Raw genomic sequence first — 27,049 nt, 5'->3', positions numbered from 1 at the left:
CTCTTCAAAAAGCTTTGTCCTCAAAGCTTAATAGCTAACAATTTTCTTCACCTTGCTCACGTCATTTTCCATAAGTGTAAGTGGTACTACTAGCCTTATCCACTTTATTTTATTTCTACTTATTTATTTATTTATATATTTTTTATATATATTATTATATAAATATTATTTATTTTTTTGAAGTAACTTTATAAAATTTATTATAATATAATTTTATAATTTAATAAAGTTAAATTATAATCGCTTTATAAAGAACTTTATAATTTAATAATTTGTTAAGTTAGTTGTATTTTTTTTCCCAGATAGTCATTGCATACGTTTGTACGGTCATGTCCCTTTGATATGCTTTCAGTCACAATAATGACAGACTGGTTGCTTCAATAAGATGCTCATAAATGAATCGCAGTACCCGTTGCCTTTCCTGTTTCGCCGAGGGTTGAATCAGATCTAATTCACTCGAAGAAGAGAGGAAAAAAGGCAAGTATTTAGGGTTCAAGCATGGGGAATTTGGCTCGGCCTAGTTCCCATCATCCTCACTATTGAACCATGGAATTTCCATGATCTCCGGAATTGGAATACACACATTAGGGTTAGGGTCTAGCATTTGGAAATAGCGAACCCACTTCATCCCCGAAGGATTCCAACAGTAATGTAAATTCTCTATTGCACATTTGCGGGCACCAAATCTTCTTCCCTGAATGGTAGATAACCCCTACTATTTTTTACCACCGACAATCCATCTCCAGTTCAGGTTGTTGCAGAGATATTTTATCATCTCTGCATAGTGTAGAGAAATGTAACTGAGTTCTAGGGTTGAGATAGACAATAGCTTCCTGACACAATTCCCCATCTTGTTTCGAATAAATTTTGAATGAAATGTCGCTTAATCATCCATTGAAATACATCACTACATACATATTTCCTCGACTTTGAAAATACCAATCTATTCTTCTTTCAACTCGTATGATGGAAATCTCATTGTATTCCTTCAGATAAAACACTTCCAGCACTGTGAGCGCTTCATTGTAAATCACGCCCCTACAATTTGCAATATCTAAATCCCAAGTAATCGTGTCCGCTTCTTCTGCATAAATCTCTCTGTATTCGTTTGTTCGTCCTGCTTTTATAAATGCTATTTCCACGCTTAAAATCTTGAGGTAGGGCAAAGATTCATGATAACCAACGATTATGAGTGAATTATTATTAGAATTGTAGTAGGCAAACTCAATCTCCATCGGACAATTCAGTATTATGGGTTTACCATATTCGTCCATCAAGGGCGAGACTTTCCCCTCTCGTCCAAATGGAATGAGATGGGCATTGCAAAAAACGCATATTATGTCGTGTTATGACCAAGTCCGTGACCCTTTCGTGTACGGGCAAGCCTCGTAAATGGTAATCCCATAAACTATTTGGCAGTTTGCCCATTAATTCTCGGCATTGCAGGCGGTGGAAAGGATTCATGGACAACTAGCTATTCCCGTCACTTGACATTTTCTCTCTTCTGTGAAATTCATTGTCATATTCGTCCACTAGATCACTATTAACTGGAGTTCAGGTCTGAGGCATTCACAGAGTCTTCTAGTAATATGTTCGCCAATGTTGGTGTGTTCTACTAGCACCTTATTACTACATTCTTTGTTTACAGCCAATTTAACTAGAATTTCCTCCTCGTTAATCAATGGATCAAGTTATCCAAATTCATTCAAGGGAACATTTTGCATAGCTTCAAATGTTCAAAGGTCATCTTCATCATTATCATCATCATTTGTAATAGTCATAACCTCTCCCTGATCTTCTGCGGAATGTAGTGATTCTTCATCAATATTTTTTGTAGATTCATTTTTTTCCTTCCTAATTTCATCCTCAACTATCATAGTTTTCTCTGCTAAAACACTTGACTCAAAGTCATCCTTTTTTACATTAATATCAACTTCTTTGTAGGTGCTAAATCCTATGTTTTAAAAACTTTTAGGGATTCTGTAAATGATCTTTTTATTTACTGTAATGATTCTCAAATTTCACTTAACAGTTCAAATTTTAATTTATGAGATTCACTTAATTCCTTGAAAGATGTGTCCATGACTTTAGGACCTACGCTTAATGGTAGCCTTAACGTGGCCATGGTGCAGTGGTTGAACAATTAGAGGGTCGAATAGCTCTAATACCACTATAGCAACAAAACTCAGAGTTGTTGTGCTTAAATTGTAAAATACGTAAATGTATTGAACAATAATTTTTTTATTGATACGTTGATAGTACAAGGATTGAATGAATGTTACAATGAGGGCCCACTTATATATCTAGACAGGTGCCCTTTCATATACATCATGTCCTTTAGAGACATGCTTCTTCATTAACTAATCATTAATTAACTATAATTATGATTATTATTTATTCAATGATTATTATTTATTCATTTATATTTATTTTATTTTTATATAAATTATATTCGTAACACAAGATAAATCCTGCAAGAAAATTACATGTGAGTTAGACCAATGCCAATATATTTGCAAGAAATAATATGCCCAAAGTGAAATCATGACACTTGCATGTAAAATGTGTCTTTCAAGATACAATAAATTGCTAGAATGGGAAAACTGCCAAATAATTGTTAGTCTAAGATATGAAATATGAGCAACAAGAATACAACTTGCAGAAGTAAATGGAGCCTACACTTATAAGGGAAATGTCAAATAGAGTGATAAAACATCAAATAACCATGAGAAATCAATCTTCAAGATGGTATTGCGAGTGAATGGAAAATGCTCATAAATCAAGTTGAGGTAAAATCATGCTAAAAACCAAACTATCTAAGATGCAATTATTTTGGTTGATTTTAAATCTAAATGCCTATTCTAAAGTGAGAAATTTTCCTTTCAAATATTTACCACAAGGTAAAGATTGGGGTGAGTTGCAAGGAAGATGGACTGAAGAGACACTAGTCCTTTGTTAACAATACCCTTCCCAAGATCCTTGCAATCCACGTGCCTTCGTCCCTACAAGGGCTTAGCCACAAGAGAACTACGAGGTCACGCGTTTTAAACTTGCTCCATACCAGGCGAAAGAAAAATAAAAATAAAAATTGTCCTAAAATGTTTATTCAACCAAGCTTATGCTTGGAGGTAGTTTTTAGAGATGCAAGTCTAATTTAGTATGCAAGTGAAATGCCTAAATATGAGTGAAATGCTTCCAATGAGATATGTTGATGACAATGTGCTTCCAATAGAGATACAACAATGATATAAACTTTGAAATGGTGCTCAATAGAACATGTACCAACAACTCAATGGAAATAATGAAATGGAGATTAGTTCAATGCTTTAAGATATCAACTCACAAGCTTTGAAATGAAAATGATGTGATATGACAATTATTGCATGAAATCATAAGCTAATAAGTTGCTTGTAAATGGAATGAGCTAAATAAAAAAAGTACACAATTAGATTGCTCAAGCTAAGTTGCAAATAAATGGACTTGTAAAGAGTTGCTCCAAAGATGTGCTCAAAAGTGAGATACAAAATTTGCCAATAAACCAAGATGAGCATGAAACTTCAAAACAAGTATATAAAATTGCAACTAGATGACTTGAGATAAAAATTAATGATTAGCATGAAACCATGAAAACATTAACTTGCCAAATGCAATGAAAGTGCTATGCCTTACTTGTTGTGTATAATGATAACTTAAACAAATGAAAAATAGATTGCACAACACAATATACAAGTAAATGAAAAATGAGATTTGCAAGTTAGAAAAATGGAAGAATTATGTGATCAAGCAATTAATGGAAACGAAAATGAGTTACTCCATATGCCACTAAATTAGATGGTGGAAATTAGAGATGAATGATACATGCAAATGAGAAAAGAGATTAATTGAGAAAATTAGATTTAAGCTAAAAAAAGTTAACTACTCAAGAAGACTTCCTCCCTCTAAATGAGGAGGTTGGATACCATGGGAAAATTTCCCAAGCTCCCTCAAGAAAAATCAGCTTTTTATTAACTTGTTACAAAGAGGAGAAGCCTTCAAAAGACTTTAAACGAACTCAAGGAGGGTCTTTACAAATAGTTGTCGCTCTTAAACACTAGATCTCCTCCTTTGAAGTACAAGGCAAGTAACCAATGAAGTACAAGAAGAAAAAATTCTAAAATCTGAAAAGTCAAAGGACTTTACATCAAAAAATCAACCTCCAAGAACAAGTTAATAAAAAGTTGGCCTTGACAAGAGAGATAAGTTGCCTCAAAAGCTCACAGCCTAGCAGGAAGATGTCCTCCAAGTGCTCTAGTAGATTTGGCCTCAAATCAGCGCTAAGGGTCTTGCAAAAAAATGGTAATAGTCTCAAGCATGCATTCCCTCAATCTTGCCAACAAAGATGAGCGAAAAGCCTCAACAAAAATTCTAATTTTCTCTACAAACAAGTCCTCAAGATTAGTGGAAAATATAGAGAGAGATTAGAGAGCAATGTCTACAAATAATCTACAAACTAGACTAAGGAGCGAGAGCAAGACTCAACTACTTGCCCATCCCACAATATGCTCTTATTAGCAAATATAACCAATGTAAGCACAATATTTAAAGGAAATTATTTAAATGGAATGGACTTGACCACAAGCCCAAAGCCAAAAAGACCCTACAAACAAAAATTGAATGATGAAACTTTGGGATATCACAATGTGGGTTCTTCCATGTTCATGCTCAAGAGTGGGTTGTTTCCTCCACGAATGTCTCCTCATGCTTGAGACTTGATCCCAAAAAAAATTCTACAAAACTTCAAATAAAATCATTAGATCCACATGGGTTAGAAAATTATAATGAGAAGGAAACCTTGGAGATTTATATGAAAATATACTAAAACATTCCCTATCTAGAATAAGTCTATAAAACCAAATGCTAGTGAAAGATAACTCTAAACTAACAAATCTTTAGCAAGCATATGGAAATAATAAACACAATATTACCAATAGAAAATGAAGCTCATGATCAAGAATTAGACCACAGCCATAAAAGAATAACCCCTTATAGTTGAACCCCAAAGTCTTTTATTGCATCAAAGTGTAAGTGTATAAAAGATCAAAGCTTCCCCTAGCACAAGAGCTCGTATCAAAATACAACAATAGGAGCCAAAGGCTCATCTACATAGGAAAATGGGATATAATCCCAAGAGAGAAACCCAATGACAAGTGGATGAGTGCCTTGATTGAGGAATTCGTGGGAGAGGAGAGGGACATGTGGATGAGTGAAGTGGAGTGGTGGGAGGCCACCCTCTACCTCATCTTTGGTGTAACTCAATCAAATCTCCACCAAACTCGTGACTCATCACTTAACTCGAGCTCCCTTCCTCAAAAAATGCGATTTGTCTCTAGAATTCATGGTCTTCTCAAGGAATTTGATTTCCTCAATTGAGCACATGTTTCTCCTTGATACTTGGTGGAGTCCACATCACTTTTAATCTTGACTTTAACTCTTGGTGAATTTCGACCTCATTTCCACATCATTCTGGCATGTGTGGATATTTTTTTTCTCCCATTTATTTATTTTCTGGCTAATTTATTGCCACATTTTCCCCTAGACTTAAGAAAAATGTGTTTTGAGAGTCTAAAAAAGATTTTTTCACCCCTCAAAGTGTGTCTTCGTAGAAAGTTGAGGGTTTGAGGTGTAATTTTGATTACTCATACCCCCTACAACTTCTCTAGACATCACTTATTACAATTAACATAGGAAAGTTATTAAAATTTTCGTCCTGCGGGACATTTTAAAAATTTAAAAATTGACACCTATACCTAGTCAGATTCCGCAAAAATTTACGAGTAATCTAACATGGTAATATACATTGACTCTAGACACTAGGACTCACTTAAGGCCTTGCTATCAAGCCATACTACAACTTTGTGTTGAAAAGTGTAACTAGGTTCGGTCTTCATAATGACATGTGTAATTGTGATTTTATGTAATTGATGAAAAGAAGAAAATAAAATTATTTTGTAATACTTGAATCATCGGTTTCATGATCAAGGAATTTTATTTTATAGTTAAGGTTCCCAATGTGAGCCTTTAGGGTTGGTCATCATGTCATAATGTCTATTGAGTCAATGTCAAAGTTTGAAGACCCATTTGGGCATGTAATTCATTGTAAAAGAAAAATTGTTAATCCTCCAAGACCATGTCACAAGCTCACCTTGAAGTCAACCTAAAGATAATTCTAGAAAGGCATGTCGGCCTTGTCACTAGGAGAAGTCGGCTTATTTCTAATGGACAAACCACTATAAATAGGGCAACTCAGCCTCACTTAAGGGCAGAATTTCGGTCAAGCATCTAGAACAGAAAAGGAGTGTGAAAATCACTAGGACTTCACAATACCCAATATAGTGTCTAGAGGCCCCACTATCTACCAACCAACTATCAAACGAATCTAGAGGGGAGGAGCTAGAAAGTGCAGAAATAAGAAAATATTCAGATTGAGTAGCAGCTACATTATTTCCATACCTTGTGTTCCTTAATCTCTTTTGAGGATAGTGGCCTTCATCACAATCGTCAAGAGCATCTCTCCTATTGAACCTGTTGTTGTTGTAGCCACGATTGTTGTAGAACCTTGGGGCATTTATCTTTTCTGGACAGTCTCGGGAATAGTGACCATGCTTATGGCAATTGAAGCATTCAACTTGAGGCCTACCTTTTTTGAATCTTCTCTTGGAGTCCTTAGACTCGAGAGAAGACTTTCTAGTATTATATGGTCTTCCTCTTACTTTCTCTTATCTCGAGCAGCAAATGCAGAGGGTTCTCCTTCTTCATGCTTTTGAATTCTCCTTCTGGAAATCATTCTGGTTTCTCCTTCAGTGCACTTGCCAACAAGCTCATCAAATGCCGAGAACTTGTCATTGTTGCTAATAGTTGGAACGAATGTCTCCTAAATAGGAGGAAGGCCTCCAGGAGCAACAAGTACCATCTCTCTATCAAATATAGATTCTCTAGCAGTCACCAATTGATCCTTAAGTTGGGATATCCTCATGAAGTATGATTGCACAGTCTCCCCCTTGTTCATTTTGATGTCCTTGAGTTGATTCTTCAAGGAAAGAATATGATTCAAATTGTTGATCTCATACATGCCAACCAGCTTATCATAGATATCCTTGGACTTCTTCAACTTTGAAATATAAGTGAGCAAATGATCTATCAAAGAATCAATAATTAATTTCTTGGCTTTGATCTAACCTTCTTGTACTTGGCCTTGGCAGTAGCAAGAGCATTTTCCAGAGGTTTAGGTACCTTTCCTTCCACATATTCCAAGACATCATTTTCATCCAAGGTTACTTCCAACCTAATCTTCCAAGCAGCAAAATTAAATGAGCCATTCAGCTTCTCTACATCCTTTAAGTCTGAGGTAGACATCTTGACCAAGTAAACTTCTTCCAATTAGATTCCTTTAAAGGTGATTGCTCTTGTCTCTTGTCTCCTTGGGCTTGTCTTCACCTCAGCTCTATTCCATGTTAATTTCCTAGTGTTTTAAGCTTAACACAATCACTTATATCAATTATTCTTCAATTAGCAATCAATTTATCCAATATAATTCAATCTTTTAGTAACAATAAGCAATTTTAGAAAGAACAATAAATCCAATGCACAATCGAAAACAGCCAAGAACAAGAGAGGCACAGTATTTGTTCATATTCTATTACATTGTCATCAAATGTTCAGCGACGCAATACAATGTTCAAGTTCATCAACAAAGAGCCAAAGGTCAACAACTTTGACTATCCAAACCAACCAATCAATATCTAGTCAAAGATGAGGCAACAAGTCAAATTTGATCCAAAGTCAAAGGCTGCAAATCTGGTCAAAGTCAACAGCAGTAGTAGCCCTAATCAGTGAACGGTCAACAGTCCTCCAAACAGTTTGATCAAAGCAGCAGCAAATTCAGCCTTCCAAGATCGATAAAACCAAGTCAAAACAATCAACAAACACCCACAAAATCGGTCAGATTCAGCCTGTTGACCTGCGGAAACCCTAGGTGCAGACCTGTCCCTAAACTTGGCCTCCCAAAACAGGTCCAAAAATAAGTCAAATGAAGTCAAATTCTCCAAGGTCAACGCAAGTCAAACCATCTCAAAACAAAAGTCAACATTGGTCAATAGAATCCACTCTCTCCTTCGCACGTGTGAACTCGGAACCAGCGATTTTAGACTTGTACGAACCAATCAAATCAAGAGAGAGAAGATGATGTGATGTGTGATGATGCTCCAAAGTGATGTGACATGTGGTCTATTTATATGTAGTGGAGGAGACCCAATTTTTCCTTTAGGCCGATCTATACTTTTGTGCACATGTGGTTTTCACATCAAAACGAATATTTTTTCCTTGACCAAATTAAATTCTTCCAAGGACTGGAAGGGGTTTCTCCGGATGAGGAAGCCTTCCCAAAGGAGGGAATTTCTTCCTGAGCTGCCAAATTTCAACAATAGTTGGTAAATCCCACACTGTACCAACAGTTGATTGGTTCTTTAATGTACATGGTCAACACTTGGCCAGATATATGCTTTGTTATGAATACCCTAAGTCGGTTTATCATAGATCCAAGGAGAGTGCATTTGGTTGCAACGAAGCATGTGCTGATGTATCTACAAAGTACAGTGGATTATGGGTTGAGATATGTTAGAAGTGGTGGAGTGCAGCTGCAAGGCTACACAGACTCAAATTGGGCTAGGAGTGCAATTAATAGGAACAACACTCAAGGTGTCACTTCAACTTCAAGGTGTCACTCCAACTTGGGTCATAGTGATCTCGTGGTTTGGCAGGAAGCAGTCTTTCGTGGCACTCAGTGCAGCAGAAGCCAAGTACATGGCAACAAGTTTGGCGATTTGTGAGGCCATTTGGCTTTGCAAGGTACTCACAGGGTTATTTAGTTTCGAGTTAGATACCATAGTGATTCACTGCGATAATCAAAGTTGCGGCAAACTCTCAGAGAATCCAATATTTCCTGACAAGTCGAAGCACATCGAGATCAGGTGTCACATCATCAGAGACGAGGTCCAATAGAGAGTTGTAAAACTCCATTATACCTCCACAAATGAGCAGGTTGCAGACATTCTTACCAAGCCTTTGGTTAAGGGGATGTTTGTCTTCTACAAGGATAGGCTGGAGGAGGTGCAAAATACCTTCCTGACTAAGAGGGAGTGTTGATCATTATAGCTCGAACAGATGCTTCTGCATTGGCTAGGTGTCAAGCATGAAGAAGTTGGAGAGAGAAGGACAAATTTGTAAGGAATTTGAAATTCAGTTTCAAGGGCTGCGCAGGGGGCCGTATGGCCTAGGTGAAGGGTAAGTTATTCTTCCAATGTACACATTGTTTAGGGCTAAGAGAGAGAAGGCTGAATTGCAAGCTAAAGAAACCGATCTTTTCAAGGGCCAAAAATTTCCAAGAGTCAGTTTTCAAAGGGCTAAATGTTTTCTAGCAGGGCGAGATTTCTAGGTTTTGTCTTGCTGTATAATTTTTGTACTTCTCTAAGGGTCATTTTCCCTATTAAGGGATCTCTTATTTTTCTTGGGCAATTTAATGAAGGATAAATTGGGGGCAAAATTTTATATTATGTTTGTGATTGATTTTTTATTTATGTTTGTACTGCAAATATTTTTATAAGTTAAAATACCAATGTATTTTTATTCGGCAGTGTTTCTGAAAATAATTTACTCGGGTGAATAAGTTTTCTTGACATAAAATAAATTGCTAGGAATTTAAAACAGATTTGGTATTGGAAAATTAACAATAAATGGACTAGATTCAACAAAAAGATATTTGATATAAAGAATCAAGATATGCAAGATGATTTGCTTCCCTAACCTTTACAATTTCTTTTTTTATAAACAAGTTCTGGTTCAAGAAAGTGTAAAAGCATACCTTGGGATGATGGTCATGTATCTTACCTTTTTGAAGTAGATGTTTCTGGTGGAGTCACTGGATGAGACCCTACAAGTTAGGACCATATACAATAATCTCAACAAGTACAAATATGCAAAACGAAAAAATCAACAAAGTATTGTAGCAATGGAAACCAGTGCTAGCAGGTCTTCCTGTTTAGTAGGTTGTTGAAGATCCTATACAACCTAATGTGGCCAGCACACACAAGACAGAGGCCCACTATCACCTTGGCCTAGGTCCCAACTTTTAAACCCAACTCCTACCAAAAGGGCTATGGAAGGCTTCCCGTGAGCAAACATCAACCAAATTTCCCCAGAACTAGTGTCTAGTAATGGAGACCAATGGCTGAAGGGAGGAATAATTGTTGACCTGCTAGCATAATATAAAAACCTACGAATGAAAGTGAACTAAACCAACGCACAAATACACTAAATATTGACAAGATACAACATATAAGTAGTGTAATTTGATGTACAAAATATACTAACCAGAAATGTAATTACTTTGATGATTCATCACCTGGTTAGATGTGTTACTGTTTAAAGTTGCTTGTTATCTTATTTGACAAGTCTGCAAATCTACAAATAGCATACTAATGGCAAGCCAAGACACTCAAAATTTTGTTAGATATAGCATGCAAATAGTCAATTTTGATGTACAAAAATATTCTAACCAAATATGTAAGTGTTATTATGATTAAACACTCAATTGAGGGGTTGATTTGCAGATTTTTGTGCTGGGCTGTTTTTAAGAGGTCTGTAATTTCTACAGGGGTGGCAAGAGCGACAGGGGTAATACTTCACCCCGATAAACAGAAGGAGATTCAATTTGCTTGGGGATTGGACATCTCGACCAATAACCAAGTTGAATATTTAGCAAATTAGCGCTATGGCAAGGATTAAAACTGACAACAACAAGCGGAATCTATAAGATTTTGGTGTTTGGAGACTCAATGCTTGTGATTCGTCAGGTTCAAAAAGCCAGGAAAATTTCTAATTCTTCTCTCCCTCCTACCCTACAAAGTACAAAGGATTATTTTGCAAACCTATCATTTTGAACATATAGAATTTTACCATGTGTACAGAAATTTAAACACTGGGGGCTGATATAATGGCCAACAAATGAACAACATTCGCTATTAACAATTGACCTCCCAATTCCATGCACAAAATGGAACAATGTCCATTCTACATTAAAAAAAATTACGACCATCACCGTCAGAGAAAACGCTCAAGGAACAAAATGAGGATTTCCCAATCCGATCTGACAATAGGCAATTCAAGGAGACTAATATCTTTGGCGCCCTTGAGAATAGATCAGCAGCACATTTATGATCATCGAACGTATGGCCTGGAGATGGAGTACTACAGTTGTATCGGCAATAACAAATAGCGTAACCATGCAATACCATGAGCGAACAGGTGGAAGCAGGCTATCTTCTCAATAATCAGAGTATGGTGGACGTGGGTGATTAATAGGTCATTTCAATAGAGAATGGCCTTAATTTCCCTCGACCCCTCCACTGTCTTCCACCCTCGGCATTCAATTCAGGAAATCTGAAGTGTTAATTACATGGATATGGCAGAATTGCACTCAATTACAATGGGATGGCGCTTCAAGGGAGGAGGAATCTTTATAATCTTTCAAATCACTTTTCAAATTCCCTGTGGCGAGAGCTAAACAGGGAGTCAGTTAGAGTTATAAATAACAAAGTAATTCAAAGTGTCATGACGCATCGTGGAGCAACAATGGTCGGGACAGATGCAATGTGCCCCAATCATGTGTATGAGAAGTTGAATGCGATCCTAGATTGATTGTCGACGGCGGTAGAAGGATTGTTGAGTGCTGTGACGAGAAGGGTTGACCTGGAAGAAGAGGGGAAGCAGACAAAATTGGAATTAATGGAAATGAAATACGTTCGGTTGCAGGGGTTGTTTGAAAAAACGAAACTAGTGTGCAAGATTGAATTGGCTACCATGGACATAAGACTGACTGAGTTGGAGGAAAAGCTCAGCAATGGAGAATATGATTTTTTCACAGAGCCAGAGACCAGCAAGGAACCTGAGAAGAAAAGGATTAAATGTGCACTGGATCGGGAGCAAAAGAATGGAGACAACGATGCTAAGCAACCAACAGAAGCCCCTGAGCCAGGGCCATCCAATGTCAGATAAACAATATTGTCTTGAGTTTTTGTTATGTTTTACAAATATAAGTTGATATTAGGAGTCTTTTATAGAGATTATAGCAGGATATGTTTCAGATAGCTGGTAAAAAGTGTCATAGACATAGGCTTTCTATATTTTGGACTGATGAATACAGTGTCTCTATAGAAAATGATGAATCTTATGAGGTCCTGAATCGAAAACTAGCCTTTCTATAATATAAAATCTCTATCCACTCATTCAAAAAAAAAACACGTCTGTAATTTCTGCAAAAAAATGCAAAAGTCAGGAAACCAACATCTTGAAAAGCCACCCAAAATTGCCAAAACAATACTAGATCTTGGATCTAGGGGTGGAGAGACTAAAAGACTTAAGATTGGTCAATTTATAATACCTTTAAGCCTTGGACCTATAACAAATTTGAATTTCCAGCAAGCTGGAAATTCACTTTTGGAGGTCTTGGACTCAACCCCATGGGTATTTTAATCAAAAAATTATTGCAGTAATAAATAAAAATTTAAAGAGCTGAAATAAACAATTCTAAACTAAAATTTGAAGTTTAAGCTATAAAAATGAATCTGAGCTAAAAGTAGACAAATAGAATGTGCTTGATGGTGAAAATCTGCAATCTGAATGTCACTATAGTCTATAGCAATGTTTTCTAGCAGAACTTTCCACATAAACAAGATAAATCCATGTAAAATATGCAAAATAAACCCATGAAAACATATATATCTATCCATTGGCTAAACATAAATTTAAGCTCTTTTCTCCAAGGGTTTTACTAGCTAGAAAGATATGAAATTTTCAACACACTAATAAAAAATTAAAAAAGAAAAATATTTTGGAGTTTTTCAAATAAATAGATGGTTGAAAAGTGAGGATTTATCATTGTTTTTTCTTACCATTTTACCGAATTGTGATCACTACCCTCATTTTGTCAGCTTTCCCTTGAGGACTAGGAGTGAATGAGTTAGAGGTGAAGATATACCACTCAAACCACTCTAGAATAACCTGCAATAAATCTGATAACACTATGAAGATCTACCCCTTTAAGACGCCCCAACTACCATAGCTATAGTGCCACCGACATCCCAAAAATCTGGTTGAAGATTCCCCTTAGCGGACTTGTCCAACACTTAGATTGTGTCTTCTTGATGGTAACTAAAGGTGAGATAAAAATCCCATATTCCACGTGACTGTCTATCCCTTAATGGATCACTGATTCACTATAGTAGCTTTGTGATAACCAAACTATAACTGCAAGTACATGGGACACTATAAGATTTAGCATTGAGGCCAACTTGTGTACATGGGACACTAGCTTCCTAGACTACTTCAGCATTGTGGTTAGCACCCATACATGGGTCCTAGACTACTTCAGCGTTGTGGTTAGCACCTGTAAATGGGACACTAGTTTATGGTTATGCATCATCACCACAAGCATTAAGGACAATGATTCTTTAAGGGGGATAGAGTACGGGATCCTCCTTAGTGGTGTAATGGAGATCAATGGACACATTAGAGTCAATAATAGTGTATGGTAGGCAATTAATATAAGGTGGATCAGGTCTACTATATTGTTATTATTAAATAAGGACTGCCAGGTACTAAGGTAGTTAGCACTAAATAAATGTAATGCAGTATCGTTAAAGCAAGCCCACTAGGTAGATAGCAGTTGGTTATGGTTGAGGCTTTCTGGCTAGTTATAAATAAGGATGGAGTCCTTATGTATCAACTATTGGAGTATATTGTATTGGAGAATAGCTTATGGAGAAGTTGCACACTCAAACAAGTGAACAGAAGTTAATACTTCAATAAAAAGATCAGTGTATGGTGTTCCCCAACCTAGAGGGTTTTCATATTAAATAAAGAGTGGAGCATTTCTGATATATTGTTTGTGATTCAATTTTAAGGGTTAAGGATCATAACACAGACTAACAAAATATCGTAGCTTCAAAAATGATATTAATGCTCTATAATATTTTGTTTTCAAAACAACCAAGAGAAATCTTGTTATTCATATATCTTGAAAATCTTCAGTTTCATCTTCCTCCTATTTCACCTATCATGAAAACATCTGTATTGCAGTTGTTATTTTCCCTACTATAATGCTCTAAATCACCTCAGCTTGTGGCCTCTCAAGCACAAATCAAACTTTGAGAGTTTGAATGACATTATATTTTACTCAAAATGAACTACAAAAAAGGGGCATGGTCAAATACGGCACTGGATGTAGGGTTGGCACAATTCAAATCAGCAATAAGAGACTCATCTATTGTTCATATTTGGCATTTTTACATAATCCAAGAGGTGGTATATCCTTAATTGACTTGGTTGTAAATATCATAGGCAGCTGATAAATTTAAAAGCAATTGCTTGAAACACTCACAAATACAAATTATTGTAAAATCTATTCCCATCCCCTAAATGGGGAAAAGGGTTCACAGAATAGAAAGACAAATGAATTCCCAATACACAGTGCTAGACAAAACAAGATACCACATTTTGTCCATTGGGGAATTACCTAACACAGATTCAACAAAATAGTGTTTCATAATTAAAAGTTCAGACAATATCATACTCCCCCTTATTGTTGCAGTTAAAAAATTAACAGAAAATTTTAGAAAGCATTGACATTCTTAAATCCAGAATTTAAGTTTCCAGTTATCATGATGCAAAGCTCACCTTTGGACTCTGATTTCTGCTCCTGCTCCTTCGGAATGCCCTTTTTATTTTTTGGATAGAATTTCTCATAACCTGATACATAAGACAATAACAGAAAACAAATTGACATAAAAAAAAAACCCAAATGATTACACTCTTCATCAAAAATTTGGAAAAAACTGCCAGTGCCACTCTCCATTTCATAAGCAAGACTGATAGAAAGAGTGTTAACGAAAGCGAAGTTGCTATATGAATCTAAGTTCTGAAATAGATAAAAGGTTCTAACTCAGCTAATACTAAGAAAAGGTTTTTACTCTTTTTCCTTGGAGCTTCACTGTTGAAAAGGCGAGCTCCAAACTCCCTGGGCCAGATCCTTTGTAAGCACTTCACATTACTTAATACTTCATTTTTTTGTAAACTATGTAAATATCTTGTTGGGAAATCCAAGGTAATTGAATTCCTTGAAACTGCATTTTTGGTTGCAAATAATCCATTCATAGGACACAGTACATGGGACTCTTTACCAACCAGGCTTGCATTTGAAAGGGAAGATACACCTGAGAAAACCTGGAATGCATGCAGAGATATATATTCTTTAAATTCACTGACAACAAAATTCATCTCTAAAGATTTTTCACATCAAACTCTTAGGAGTGTCTCAGCAGACTTGACACATATTATCAGAAAAACTTTGATAGATCGTACTTTAATCTACAGCTTAATGACAGATTGGACAATATTGTATCAAATTCCTTCCATTAGAAAAGAATGGCACATTGAATTATAATATAAACATGAAAATAGCTCCCCTTCTGAGCAAAGTAAATATTACTTGCACAGCAGACATCAATCCTGATCAGAAAATTACAGAAAAAAACAAGAACTGCTAGTCGGTGATGTTATAAGGCTTAAAACAGAATAAATATATAATGTTCATCGAAGGACCTCAATACAGAAAGTCAAGTTTGAATACATACATTGTGCAGGCATTGAACTTTAGTTTGTCGATTTTTTGCAAGGTTCCTTCCAAGTCTGTAAAGAATCATCCTGACGACCTGGTGCAAATATAGAATTTTAGCATCTGATATAAAGAGGCTCAAATTACATCGAAGACTTCTTAAACAGAAAAGAGTAGAATACAGCTTTATCAATTGAATTTCAGATAAATAAAAAGCAGTGGTTCATGAAATATATTTAAATTTTGAATATTGTTGATATGCATGTACACCTCAAAAAACCAACAGAAATATTTCATATAAATAACTTGAACAGACAATACCAATACTGCTATGCTTGATTAGATGATATGGATTTAGTTTGTTGAAAATGTATGCAAATGAGATCCCTACTAGTCAGCAAACAGTAGCAGAAAGTAAAATTCCAAGCCCTTTCACCCATATCTATACATATGCAAATGTGTTTGCAAGTCTTTTGCACCCCACTCAAAAGCCACAAGTTCTTCAAGGGGAGGAAAACTTAGAACATGTCAGTATCTCACATGATACATCAACCAAAAATGTAATACAAAAATAAACTGGGAACATGTCCGTGACCATTTCTCCTCGAGAGAAAGGCACCTGCATTTGCAAATATAATATCAAAATACAAACAACAATAGAGTTTTAGAATACAAATCTTGAACCATCATATGCATCCAAGAAAGTAACACTTGAACAAGCTGGAATGTTTCCCCCCAAGACAGAAAAACAATGCTAACATACAAAATGGCAACAATAACATGGGAAATGGATAAAAGACTGAACACAGTAGTTCTGGTTCATATTCCATATTTGTGATTATGTATCTGCAGCGGCAAAGTAGTGTCCTTCCTGCATTATCATAATCGAATTTCAGGCTTCAGCCTTGAATTGATGAAGAGTCAGTTATCTAAGGGTGTCTTCACTATGAACTATTGTCCACAGAGTGGATAGATAGCCATGATATTGCAAATTATGAACAATTTGCTCTGTCCAATACTCTTGTGTATTTACAGCCAAAGCATCCTAAGCTATGCTGCAGGTGGCATCCCCGTACCCAAAACTCCCCAAAACGCCGCCGAAACGCGGCTGAAACATCTGGGTGGTGTTTCCTGATTTGGAAACACAACCAAAACACTGCTGAAACGTTTCTATGGCGTTTCGTCCCAATTCTGCCCCATTTCCAGCCAATTTTGCCTCATTTCTGTGACTTATTTGCTTCTGCGGGCTCACTCAAGCACCCAAGAAGGTTGTGGGCCCCTTCTATGGCCAAAATAGATTTAATATAACACTAAATTTTATGTCTAATTACTCCACAAACTAATTTACCTCTAGGCTCTAATCAATCCATGCTCTAGTTCTGCTAAAAAAGCAACTTGTTCTATTTTTATTAATGTAGATGAGGATTAAGATTATAAGATATGTAATTGTACTTGTCATTAGTGTATGCTATGTTTCATTTTCAACACATATAACCACGTATAAAGGCTGATTTTGGATGTAAAGCCTCATGTATAAAGGCTGATTTTTGAATCTTCGATGTACAACCTCATTGATAAACGATAATTTTGGATTTTGAATCATTTAATCATCTACGAGAGTTAACATAGACTAGGTTTTCCTTTTAAAATGTCATTTATGTGTCTCATTCTTTTTTTTCTTGCAAGATGCATTATTAACTTATTTATAAAAAATATTGTGTACATACATACATACATATATATATATATACATATACATATATGACTTTTTGCCCGACGTTTCCATTTTTGGGGGGTCGCACTTCCAGCCGTAACTGTTTCAGAATCTTCCAGACGTTTTGGCATTTCGTGCAACTTGGATCCTAAGTTTTGTCAAGTATTCCATGATAACGTTTGTAATGTATTATATGCATAGTTAAGGAAAATTATCCCACATGGAATATTTGTACACAGGCGTAAACCCATGAATACATCCTTAGGGTGGGATATGATCATGACTTTTGTAATCGACAATTCCTTCTTATTGAAGGTTCACATGGAGTATGTCCTTAGGGATAATTTGTATTGTAAGACCCTACCTCAAGGGTATTTTGGCTACCTAGTGCAAACACTAATATAAACATCAAACGGCACCATGTGAGGGATTTTTCCTTCCCTCTGATATGATCTGCACATGCCTACCAAGGGGAGATCCTAAGCACCACTTGTCACTCTCTCTCAAGCTGACACAACCTTCAAAGCTTTGGCTGATTCCGCAACCAGAAAAGTTAAGCAGCCAAAGAGCAGACCCCAAAATTGCTGATACTCCGTGTCTACAAGTAAAACTGGGAACATTGACCAGTAAATCCTTCCCATTTGTAGATCTGGGCCTTGTTGGCAAGTTTGATGGCTCTTGGCCCAGCTCAAGGGTCCTCGATGGATGGATGAAGCAACCTTGGGTTCCTATAACACAAGGAAAGCTAAAATATTTTCACTGTACTAAAGGCTTTCTTGTGCTTTCTATTCAAATTTAAAGAGTACAGAAAAACTTAGATAACATCCTTCCTAATGGACTACACCTGAACCACTCATCATTGAATTTCAACCTTGAAGAGGAAATACCCACAGCAGTTCGATGAAGCAGACTTGGGTTCCCATCATGCAAGGAAAGATAAGATAATTTCAATGTTGAAAAGGCTTCCTTCTCCTTTCTATTCAAACCAATGTTATGTTTATCGTTATCGGCAATTTATCGCCAGGGGTCCAAAATTTAAATTATCGGCAATATCGTGGAAAATATTGGAAATTATCAGGAAACTTTAAAAAATACAAAAATAATCATTTTTCTCAATGTTTTAACTTCTAAAACAACATCAACATCAAACAAACACATTGCTACATAAATATGAAAATAAAATTGATATATAAGATGTATAAGATGTCAAGTGATACATCAAACATCGATATTGAAATATGATATTTGTCCTGAGTCATAAGATCTAATAGAATGATACAAAATCATATCAAAACAAAAATAAATGTATCTCATGAGATGAATCATGGCAATGAAAACAACAAATTTTCCCTTTTTTGCTTCATGGAAAATGGTCACAACATCCTCGACCTATAATAGTTCATATAGCAAACTGTAAACCTAATATATGTGACTTGATAATTCATAGGGATGGAGGAAATGTGGGTGTAAAAGATTTTGAGTCCAATTATGATGAAAAATTGAAAGAAACAGGCTGCTAGAGGGTGGAATGGGGCGAACAGAATGAGATGAACTCATTTGTGAAGCTTGGTCATGGAAAGGTCAATTATTAGGATCCTATTAGTGCTCTTCCCTGAACCAGATTGTCAAAGAAACTTGGATCTGTAGCTTTTTTTAGGGATTGGTCCTTCCTATAATAGCTCTAGACTTTCCTATAGCATGTCAAGAAACTTGCAGAAAACTTATGAAAAGTGGGTGATATGAGATGGATGATGCTGAGAAATTTGTGAGCCTCTCTCCAAAATGAATTTGTCTTTGCTTTGGGGTATTTTGAACAAAGCTCGACTTTTAGGAGCAATAACATAGAGGGATTTCAACATTTATTAAAGACTTCAAACTTTTTTTTAGAACCATATAATCTCCTTCAATTCCGAAAAAAACAACTTTCATTGTTTATGAGACTTAGATTTAGTTCCTGAAGCTAAGGCTTGCAAGATGGTTGATTAAGTCCCTAGGGCCTTGTTTATGGCAGCTTCATCTTATCGAATTTCTTTACTAGTTTTTTTTATAGACTTTTTGGGTGCCTTCTTATCTTCGTGGGTGAGAGAGGAGGCCAATATGATGCAAATAGACAGGATAGCTGCATTAGAGGAGGGAGACTAGAGAGAGATTGCAAAAGCTAGTCATGATCCTTCCATGATCTCATGGAAGAGTGTTTGTTTTTCCTAGGGGAAGGAACAGTGGACTTATGAGGTGTATCGAGTTTAGCAGGGATGTGATTTCCGATGAACATGGTTCCCTTAGAAAAGCATGGGACATTCCTCCTCCTCCTCCTCCTGTTGAAAAGAAGGATGATGACATGGACCCACTAGAAGGTATTTCTGAGATTGAACCTGAGAAAGATGTTGCTGATGATGCCATGGACCCCTTGGATTATCCTCGATGCGATCCCCCTACCAGGAAGAGACCACTTTGGCTTCGTGATGCCTTACAAGATTCTGAAAGACATGGTACTGCCAGAGGAACCTTTAGAGAAAGTAGGAAGCCATGTCGAGGTCAAGGCTATGTAGTGGCTATGAGCACCATCATACAGAATGGGCCTCCCACCTTCGAAGAAGTAGTGAAAGAGCAGGTCCGGAAAGATGCTATGGCTGAAGAATATGAATCTATAATGAAGAATGATGTGTGAGAAGTAGTTATGAGGCCCGAAGGGATGTCTATTGTGACTTCTAAATGGTTGTACAGGATCAAGCATGGAGCTAATGGAAGTATCAATAAATATAAGGCGAGGTTTGTGGCTAGACACTTCTCCCAAAAAGATGGAGAGGACTATGATGATATATTTGCACTTGTTGTCCGCTATACTACTATTCGGTCTATTGTTGCCCTTGCTGCTAGTCAAGGATGGACTTTTCACCAAATGGATGTGATGACTGTGTTTCTACATGGCATACTACAGGAAGAAGTACATGTTGAGCAACCACAAGGTTTTGAAGTGCATGATTGGAAGACTCGCGTTTGTTGGTTGAAGAAGGCACTCTATTGATTGAAGCAGGCCCCCAAAGCTTGGTATGCCCGTATTGATAGCTACCTGGTGAAGCTTAGATTTACAAGAAGCAACACCAACCCAAATTTCTACTTCAAAGTGGTCCTAGGTATGCCCCATATTTTGGTTTTATATGTTGATGATTTATTCTTGACAAGTGGTGAGCCTCTGGTTCTCAAGTGCAGGAGGGAGTTGGCCTCTGAGTTCGAAATGAAAGACCTTGGATTGATGCATTACTTCCTAGGCTTAGAGGTGTGGCAAAGGCCCGGTGAGATTTTCCTTTCATAAGGAAAATAATAAATATGTTGTGAAGGTGCTAGAAAGATTTGGAATGGTGATGAACTTCAAGAAGCTATGTGGAGATGCTACCCGACCTAGCTTGGCAAATCCTTTTGAGTATCGACAGTTGATTGGGGCATTGATGTTCCTTGTGAACACTCGTAGAGCATATGTTTTGCAGTTAACACTGAGTCAATTCATGACTGAGCCTCTTCATGCACATTGGATCGCTGTTAAGCATGTGCTGAGATATGCACATGGGACGATTAACCTTGGTTTGAGATATGCTGCCAAAGCTGTGAGACTTCATGGATACACTGATGCTGATTGGGCCGGAAATGTTATTGACAGGAAGAGCACATCCAGTTGGCAAGTGAGTTATTTTCTTTTGGAATCTTGTAATTAGGCTCTAGATTTAATATACATAGTTCGTTTATCAATTTAGAGTTGAAAAAGTAACCATTTCCAATTGTTATTTAATTAAATATATTGTTGGAAATTTTCTGGACATAACATCTAGAGGGATTTTATCCCAAAATTACAAAAATTCATTTTTCAGCTTGTTGGAAAGTACAATTTGTTGGTTTTCAAAAGCTTGGAAGTGATCTTTCAAGATCTCCAACACCTTTAGCTCCCCCACCCCTAGATTTGCGATTTAGTAATGCTTAGACACTAATTGGGTGGGCCTTTTAAGAGGACTTTGGTTGCTGTCCCTGCAATTTTCTGCAGATTTTACAGTCTGCAGTCACATGGAAGCAAATTGATTTGTTCCAGGACCCTTTTAACTAGTTATCCAAACATAAAAACAACTTTAAATCTTGTTAGTACATTTTCTCTACACCTATTTTGACTAATTACAAGCTATATCTAACATAGTTGAGTGTAGTGTTTTACTGGTTTTAGCTTCTTGCTGTAGATTTACATATAGAAAATTAGAGGACATCCCTTAATTAACTCCTCTACCTCACATTTTGACACCATTAAGATGCTTGTAGCACTTGGATTGGTTGAGGTATTGAATGAGAATTCTCCTTTGGCCTTTTAGGAGAAAGTTGGGCCTAAAGAGTGGGGGTTCTGGCTAAGGTGACAATGGGCCCTTACCCATTGTAGGTTGTGTCCATCTTGGTAGGTTGTGCGGACCTTTGCAACCTTGCTAATCAGATCAATACCACAATACATTGCATATTGCATGAATAGATTTGGTAGAATCTTGAGAGTATTGGACACTTTTCTTTAGGGAAGAGGGTAAGGAAATGTTAGAACTCAAAATTAATACTAAGAGGGGGGGTTGAATTAGTATAACGACAATTTTTACTTATTTAAAGCCAGTCAAACATCATAAAACATCAATCTCATAAATTGAACAAGTAACACAAGATATACGTGGAAACCCTTACAGGAGAAAACCAAAAAGCTTCTTTATATGAAAGATCTTGTAGGTACCAACCTAAGTTGCACGAAACGGGGAAACGGGGAAGCGAAACGAAACGCGACCTCCCCAAATTTTGGAAACGGGGAAACGCGAATATATATAATAATATATATATATATATATATATTAAAAACATTTAAAAATTATTAATATATATATGTGCAATCATAAAGCATTAATGAATATGGATGAAATTTTGAATTAGGGTTTTTAAATTTTCATACTCTCTCTTCTAGAACAGCTTAGAAACCCTAAAAAAATTAAAAACTAATTAGAAAAAAAAAAAAAAAAAAATTAAAAAACAAGTAATTTTTTTGGGGAAACGGGGCCCGTATGGCCTGGAAACGCGTTTCCGGCCGTACGGGCACGTTTCCGATTTGGAAACGTGCCCGTACGGCCGGAAACGCGTTTCCAGGCCATACGGTACACGGAAACGCGTTTCCTTGTCGTTTCCGTACGGAAACGGACCCTGTACCTGCGTTTCCTGCAACTTAGGTACCAACCTATTGTTACATCAATTTGTAGGCACTAACCTACTGTTACATCAATCACTTTTACTACTTTGTAGGAACCAACCTACAGGAGACACCTATCCCCTCTGCTGCTTAGTAGGCACAAACCTATAGGAGACACCAATCCCCTTTGTTGCTTTGTAGGCACCAACCTATAGGAGACACCAATCCCCTCTATTGTAAATATACCTAGGCACCAACCCACTTTCTTTCTTTTTCACAATGTCTGTCAGTTGCTTATGCTTTCAGCTGGCAACCAGCAGCCACCAGATAGCTTGATGTGCCACCATCTCCGCCACCTGAGCTCGCCATTATGTCCACTCGCCCATTTGTTATGATTGTATGTTTGAAGGTGGGTCTTCCAACCCCGAAGGTATGCATTTCATTATGTAATTGGGTATTTTTGCTTACTTATCATGGACACCTCTGCGCATGGATTAGTGGGGGGATTCGGCAAAAAGAATGGCCTTGGTCTGTACTCTTGTCCCCTTGCCCAATTTGGTGGTTGACCTTGTATACTAATCCCATGGGATCTCCTCTATTGGCTACTAGCTTTAGGAGTGGCACTACATGGAAAACCCCGATTTTGGTTGTGTGGTCCTGCTTCCCAACACCACATACATCATTCCCTTCCACTTATTATAACCCTTTTCACATATTTCCCATTTGGGTCCACATTTGTCCATTGGGTCCACAAGGAGTTAGCCAAACCCTCCCCTTGTCCACACTTTGGGTCGGGCCTGGAACGATGTCCCGGAGGTTGATGTAGCTAAAAAAAAAATTAAAAGCATGATTTGGCCACTTACAACAGGAAATGTACCATAAAATGCAAAAGATGTCCTGGACTTAAAAATTTAGCGCATGGGAAAAAGCCAAACATGAGCTCTATCCCTTATCATGGCCATCACCCTAGTTTCTAGGGCCCCTATATCAGCCCCATGGATCATTAAGGAACTCATGATTGTCCCAACCCCTAGTGGGCGATGAACTGCCCAACCTTAAGGGGTATTTACTACTATATCATTCACATCATGCTCTCATTCCCTGAAGCCCCGAGCAGTCATAAAAGAAAAATCAATAAAAAACAAAGGACATATGAAAAAGAGTGGAAAAACAAAGGTCGGGGTAACACATATTCCACAACTGCTCCCTCCTACATCTAGACACCCAAGTGTGGGCTTCCCTCATTAGAGCGACCCTTGTACATGACATGTGGCTTGGAGTCTTTCTTTACCCCACTCCATTCCATCACTATTTCACATGACACCTACCATTTGACGGATCTACCATGGACTTAACACTCCCTTAGAGGTTGAAGCCACCTAATAGGGTCCTTGCTTAACCTCTTTCTTGAGCCTGGAGGCACCTGTACATTCTAAAGCCCATTATCAAAGGGCGTCTCACTACAAAGTGCCCACTTGGTTCCATGATTTGTAAGCTCATTTGCTCAATTGCACTAATGAATTGTTGTACTGAAAGGTGAGGAGACACATTGGATCTTATATAGGATTGCAAGTGGGTCTTCATCTTGGGGTTTGGTCTCCCAATACAGAATCCAAACCCTCCAAAGCGTCACGACGGCACTTGTAGGGTGAGCGTTGAGATCCATGGACCTCCACCATAGTAGAGAGCATACAGCCACACCATGGGATCCTTTAGCACCACCTATTGCTTGCTTGTGTCCCAGTTATTCGATGATGATGATGCACTTGGACCACATTGCCCAACTGGCTACACACTTGACAATTGATCCAGGGCCCAAATGGGGTTTTCTCTCACCTGGGGAGACATGGAAGGGCTTGTATCATCATTCCAACCTTTACTGATGGAGCACAAGCTTGCTTGATTCAGTTGGTGACCCACGAGGCCATTCTTGTGCCCCCATATCCACTTGGGAGCACCACAAGTTATTTGGTTGGAGATTAGGGGGCCACCCCCTTTATCATTGTTACTGGAGGCCTTCTATTCATTATGGCACATGAGGGACATCATTTGGCCTTCCAATGACCCTTCTAGCTACTTTGTATCATTTAGGCCCTCTTGAGAGGCTAATTATTCATGTTATGGAGCTATTTGGTGGGCTTGTCACCAAAAGTATTGTTATTTTGCACATTATTTTATTATAGGAGCATCATTAAGCTAAATTAGGTTATTCAAACCCCTTAGAGGATTGTATAAATATGACAGAGGTACTCTCTCATTCATCATCACTTGGATTTGGGATATATCTTTCTAAAGATTCCAGACCTGCAATTTGTGGAATGATTTGGATGATTAAATGCATTTTGACGTGTGGAATATTTTTGCTATCTCTCTTGGAGCTTCTATTTGGCAAGTTTATGGATGGATATACTCTTTTTGTCATGTAAGTACTCTTTTCATGCAAATTTCATAATGTTTCATGTCTAATGTATGGAATGCTATGTTACGATTTTACTTGTGCCCTAAAAATTAATGTGAGTTTATGAAACACTTATAATCTTAGCTTATTTCATATGTTATTCATCTTGGCAAGAAGAACGAATTTTCCTATGGGTAGGTTGTGCACCTTTTGCCTTGAAACTCCAAATATTGCATATTGAAGTATAAAAGTCTAAAGTTGTTCTGAAGCTACATCCATAAAGAGCGTAACTACTTTTAAGTTCTTTAGGCCTCCTTGAGGAGCGAAGTTCCTAAGTCTTAGTCATTTTGACTCCAGACTTCCCAATAGCCAAGCACTGGTCCTAGATCCTTGGTGACCACATTAACTTAACGAAATATAATTCTTCCACCTCTTTTCTTCCTCTTTTCTTCGTACCCTAGGATAAGGAGATCTTCTAGGGCTTGGTGTGAAATTTTAGGGAGGAGGAATTTTCGATTTTCGTCCAGACAAGTTTCTTCATTTATGTCTCCTCTAGGCATCCTCCAGTTTTGAGCAAATTCTGATGGTGGAATTTCAAATAAATTGATGTCGTAACTATCACACCAAGAGGGAACCTTTGAAGTTGCTTTGACTTGGGGATTTCTTAAAGGTTTAGACTTTGTATTTCATCATTCAAAACCTTTTCTCGTAACTATAGTTGATCATTTGATGCGCCTTTACCATGGTATATCTCTCAAACCTTGGTCTCTTATAGTATTTCTCTCAAGGGGCTTTTTGTGGAAAGTTGCCCTAACTTCTCCCAGAGCTCACACTTTAATTGAATCTTTCCATTGAATGAGCCATCCTTGCCTCACTTTGAACCGTAGTATAAGCACATCAATCATAAGTGAGGGATTTTCAAAGTTTTCATCTTAGGCATTCATCATTTTTTAATATTGCTAAGCCGGAGGTCATCTTTCATAGGTCTTTCTTGGGGAGCCTTTAAGTTTTTCTTTAGGTATTTGAACCATTAATCAAACCTCTCCTTTGAATGAGCCTAGGAAATCACATTATACCATGCCATTAATCCTATCATTCAAGCGATTTCCTCCATACCGAGACTCCTCCTATCGGTGAAAGTCTGTAAAGAGCAAGGGGCATCGACTGAGGTGACAGTGGATCCTTGTCCCGTTGTTGCCATTTGGTCTAGTAGTTGTCCCTTAGGAACCCCTCCTAGGGCCCTTGCTAGATTGAACGGTAGCATTTTTGGCACCGTTGTCGGGGACACAAGATGTGTGTCTTGTTTCCCTTACGACATCGTTGATATATCATTCTTGGCGACTCCATTGGAAAAATGAAGCCCTAGTTCTTCATTGAACTTTAAGGTCAATGCTTGTAGGGTGGAGCAAGCATTTCTCTAGGCATCTCTAAATTCATCCTGGCGACTCCTACATAATTTGCATGTATATCTCAATAGGATGTCTTTCTTTGATGATTTTCCTGCTTTGGACATCACTAGCATCCTTGGGCACCCTAATCATGTCACAAGGAGGATTGTACGTGGGGTGTCCATGTTTGATGGTGATCCACTCTCTGCAAATTATCATGTAGAAAGATCTATTGCACATACTTCGAAGATGAAAGTGGTCCACCAAAATGTCCTTATATTGTTGTTCATAATTCATGGTTTCATAATCACGAACCTCGGAGCATCTCATCTATTGAGGAATTTGTTGATGGTTTTCTTAGACATTTTCAAGTATGCCCTGCACTATACATTCAAGAGGAAGCCTTCACTAAGCATCATGACGGCCTTGGGAATCTAGATGATGAGCAGGGACAAGGGTCCTCCCTAGGTCCACATGATGAAAAGGGTGATGAAGATAATTTTCAAAACACGTGTGATAGGGAGGATGAGTCTGTGGAAAGTGAAGTTGAGGTTAACCCTGCCTTTTCTGAGGATACTATTTCTCATAATCCGCTCTTGAAGACCTTGGAGAAGGTGATCCCACTCCCCCTTTGAACTTTGATATCATTACTTAC

The 27,049-nt window shown here is 37.5% G+C and overlaps 1 protein-coding gene across 2 annotated transcripts in view; it reads right to left on the bottom strand.

Annotated features, from left to right (window-relative positions):
• The window catches only part of LOC149191250 (ATP-dependent zinc metalloprotease FTSH 8, mitochondrial-like), a 118,770-nt gene that overhangs the window by 66,785 nt on the left and 24,936 nt on the right, over positions 1 to 27,049 (bottom strand). Inside the window, exons 2-4 of one of the 2 annotated variants that reach the window (XM_089404143.1) lie at positions 15,723 to 15,800; positions 15,060 to 15,312; positions 14,767 to 14,838 (exon numbers count right to left, since the gene is read on the bottom strand). In XM_089404143.1, coding sequence (XP_089260269.1) covers positions 14,767 to 14,838; positions 15,060 to 15,312; positions 15,723 to 15,791 — 394 coding nt within the window. In that variant the 5' untranslated portion in view covers positions 15,792 to 15,800. The remainder of the gene's footprint in view (positions 1 to 14,766; positions 14,839 to 15,059; positions 15,313 to 15,722; positions 15,801 to 27,049) is intronic. The other variant, XM_089404144.1, reaches the window with a different exon arrangement.

The sequence above is a fragment of the Pinus tabuliformis genome, chromosome 2_2 (genome assembly GCF_031772625.1).
Source record: "Pinus tabuliformis cultivar Carrire ecotype Pingquan chromosome 2_2, CPIR1, whole genome shotgun sequence".
NCBI classification, from domain to species: domain Eukaryota; kingdom Viridiplantae; phylum Streptophyta; class Pinopsida; order Pinales; family Pinaceae; genus Pinus; species Pinus tabuliformis.
This window is presented reverse-complemented; position numbering and strand designations above follow the sequence as displayed.